Source organism: Orycteropus afer, unplaced genomic scaffold (assembly GCF_000298275.1).
Source record: "Orycteropus afer afer isolate SDZICR_OR568_19922 unplaced genomic scaffold, OryAfe1.0 scaffold00008, whole genome shotgun sequence".
Taxonomy (NCBI): domain Eukaryota; kingdom Metazoa; phylum Chordata; class Mammalia; order Tubulidentata; family Orycteropodidae; genus Orycteropus; species Orycteropus afer.
Window position 1 is genome coordinate 22,082,553 of NW_006921595.1, and position 3,708 is coordinate 22,086,260.

General features: G+C 36.6%; 1 protein-coding gene across 1 annotated transcript; it reads left to right on the forward strand.

The window, feature by feature from the left end:
* The first annotated feature begins 284 nt into the window (after positions 1 to 284).
* On the forward strand, positions 285 to 3,443 carry SOSTDC1 (sclerostin domain containing 1). The gene is made up of 2 exons (XM_007946193.2): positions 285 to 489; positions 3,028 to 3,443. The coding sequence occupies exons 1-2, from the start codon at positions 285 to 287 to the stop codon at positions 3,441 to 3,443; spliced, it is 621 nt and encodes a 206-aa protein (XP_007944384.1).
* The last annotated feature ends 265 nt before the right edge of the window (positions 3,444 to 3,708 follow it).

The window sequence follows — 3,708 nt, forward strand, 5'->3', positions numbered from 1 at the left end:
AGCGATGAAGTCCAATTCTGAAATTTCAGGCAATTTGTATACCAAGCTCCTCCTTCTCTGCAGTCTCCTCTTCCATTGGTAAAATTCTTTTGCAGGGTCACGTAGGGATCCCACCCCTTCTCTGTGTTTTCACTCTGAAGCTCTACACAACTTTACACCTGAATGAATGCCAAACCTCTGTGGATATATAAAGGGAAGCTTGAGGAGGAATTTCACAGTTACAGTGCTGAAGCAGAAGGGAAGGAATTAACCAGCTCTTCAGCCAAGCAAGTCATCTACTCACCATGCTTCCTCCTGCCATTCATTTCTATCTCATTCCCCTTGCATGCATCCTAATGAAAAGCTGTTTGGCTTTTAAAAATGATGCCACAGAAATCCTTTATTCACATGTGGTTAAACCTGTTCCTGCAAACCCCAGCAGCAACAGCACGTTGAATCAAGCCAGAAATGGAGGCAGGCATTTCAGTAACACTGGACTGGATCGGAACAGTAAGTCTCTTTTACTTGTACAGATTTTTTTTTTTTTCCTTTTTTGGTAGCATTAACTCATATTCCTATAGAACTGTTTCATTGCTAACTAACCTGAACTGTATATATTTTGCTAACCAATCTGGGAGTAATCTCCTGCATGTGTACATTGGCATTCTTCCCTAGGTAGTGATTTTAAAGTTAACATAAGTATGAAAGTGGTTTGATAATGCAGGCACAGACTTAACTTTTATCAAATAACCAAAACAAATGTTTCCAGGAGTTAAACTGTTGCTTCTTTACAATCCTGCAGAAAGAGAATTTTTGAAAGTGTTGTTCTGGATGGGTTAAGTTCAGATTTTCTTCTCAGTTTATTTCAGGACATATGCAATTCTGGGGGAAGAAAAAAAAAAAAGTGTAAAGGTAACTAACTGAAAGTATGTATAGGAAAGCCCAAGATGAAAAGGAAGATTTCTGGGAAAAAGAAGAGACATTGGGGGTTACTAAATTATGTTTAGTGGAATAGTTAAAAGTTTTGATGATTAATGTAAAAGAAGTTAAAATTTTAAAATGTTGGAAGATCATATCTTTCTGAGATAGTTTTTTATTAACCAGTTCAAAATTTAGGTAATTGAATATTTCTGTGAATGACTAGGGAAAACTTTAAAACTTCAGAGGTTGAAAAAAAAATAGCACTACTTTACTGCTTTATATAGAAAACATTTTTTTTTGGCTTTTTCGGTTTGCTTAATTAACAAACCAATTGGTCACTAGTTAGTGTGGGATTCAAATTTCTGCTCTTAACTTTTGCTTCATGCTTTTCCTTTAGAAGAATTCACATGCTAATAACCGGGTTTTAAGAGATACAGGGAGAAACAGTGTACAGGAAATCTTACACAAATCTCTTTGCTCCTCCTCCTCAACTCCATTCAACTAGTAAAGGTAGTTTTGACCTTTGAAAGGTCAAAGCAAATATGACTGGTAAAGTCTCAGAAAACCAAGATGTTTTCACCTTCCTGAAGATGGTTGCTATTAAAAGTACTTAGGAAATATCTGATTATCATTAGGTTACTGAGCAATGTGGTGGGTATTCATTTCCAATAAACTGTCACTGCAAAAATGCTGAATCTCTACACACAGAAACGAAAAATAGACAGGTCAAAATTAACTCCAGCTGCTTCCAGGTGCATTCCTAACGCAGCTGCAGGAAGGTAACCAACCTGGAATCAGAATCAAACAGGCAGGGTATACTGGCCAGCCAACTAGCTCACCTTTTAATATTAATCTAACAGCTCTACATCTATATGGATTTATATAAATATGCATATATTTTTCAAAGCTATCATATTCCCTTTAGGCTCTCTCTCATACTTCAGAAATAGTGGGCAGAGAGATAATGTAAAACTCCTAATTCAATGTTTACTTTCAGTTAGCTTTCAGTATTCTATGCAAGACCTCCTCTCAATGTCCCTTATAATTTTCCTTTCTTTATTTCAACAGCCTAGATTTTGAACTTTTTTTTTTCTTTCTGCATAACAAGCCTTGATTTTTTGCAAGCTTGTAACAAGCAATTCTCCTCAAGTTTAGATAACAAAGCAGTGGTAACAGCAACTTAAAATATTTCAAGATTAATTATTTTCAAATTACATAAGGCATGTAACAAGAAACAGACAATTAGAGGGCATACTTATCAAATCCAAATAACTAAACAAAAAGTTTGCCATGAACAGTACTGAGGAAATGGATATTGTGGTTCCTTCTGCAGTTGTAAATCAGACATGTTAGGCATTTCTCTGCTGTAACATTCACGGAAATGTAGCCAAGTTGTTATGGCAACCATACGTTCCTGATTTAGAAGCTTTTATATTCTTTAAATTTTGAGTTGTGTGGCATTTTGTATTTCAAACATTTTACAATTTGTATTTTTTTAAAGATAGCTTGAGACTTTATGTTTAAAATGTAGTTATTAAGTTTGAGATGCAAAATGTCAGACTTTGTGCATATATGTATATATTGCTTTCTGCAGCTGAATTCTACTCTAATTGCATACGCATTGTACACAGTTTATAAATACTTTCCACATTTTCTCAGCAGATTTTTTTTTAAACAAAACTTATTGAAAGCACTTGAAGACAATGACAATATGACCCATGAGAACATTAAAGAGAATATTAAAGTTTACTCTTCTTAGTTCCTTGAAGGATGAATATTTACATAAATATGTAAGCTGGTTAACCCTTATTATGGAGTGAGACTAAGAAAATGGGATTTTCAAATATTTCAATAAACAATTAGCTAATGTTACGAAAAAAAAAAAAAAAGAAAAACAGGCCTAGATTATTTTTTTCTTCAAAGAAATACATAGCACTGTGAACTGATGAGATGATTTTTATGAAAGTGTCTCCACCACTATCCAGGAGATCTTGCAGTGTGAAAATAAAATATTTTATTTGCAACTTGCTCTCATTTGAATATTGTTTATCATTGCAGATTGTTATGATTTAAAAACCTTCCAATTGAGTTTTGCCTCTGATGCACATTCTTTATTATTTCCTGCAGCTCGTGTTCAAGTGGGATGCCGGGAACTTCGTTCTACTAAGTACATCTCCGATGGTCAGTGCACCAGCATCACCCCTCTGAAGGAGCTGGTGTGTGCTGGTGAGTGCTTGCCCTTGCCAGTGCTCCCAAACTGGATTGGGGGAGGATATGGAACAAAGTACTGGAGCAGGAGGAGCTCCCAGGAGTGGAGGTGTGTCAATGACAAAACGCGCACCCAGAGAATCCAGTTGCAGTGCCAAGATGGCAGCACGCGCACCTATAAAATCACAGTGGTCACCGCCTGCAAGTGCAAGAGGTACACTCGGCAGCACAACGAGTCAAGTCACAACTTCAAGAGTGTACCTCCTGCCAAGCCTGTCCAGCATCACAGAGAGCGGAAAAGAGCCAGCAAATCCAGCAAGCACAGCATGAGTTAGAACTCAGAATCTCAAAATTGGACTGACAAGTAACCATCTGCTTTACAGATTTGATTGCTTGGACGACTCAAGCTTGCCATTGCTATTTTCTCACTTGAAAATATATGCTTCTGCTTTGATCAAACTCAGCAAGCTGTCCTAAGTGTCAAGACTTTCTTTGGGAATAGTTTTTCCTTTTCAGCTTTTGCAAGATGTACCTATATCCATGCGTGCATCCTGTTGTTTTAATTCCCAGTGGTTCTAAAAGACTGGCGACACTATATAT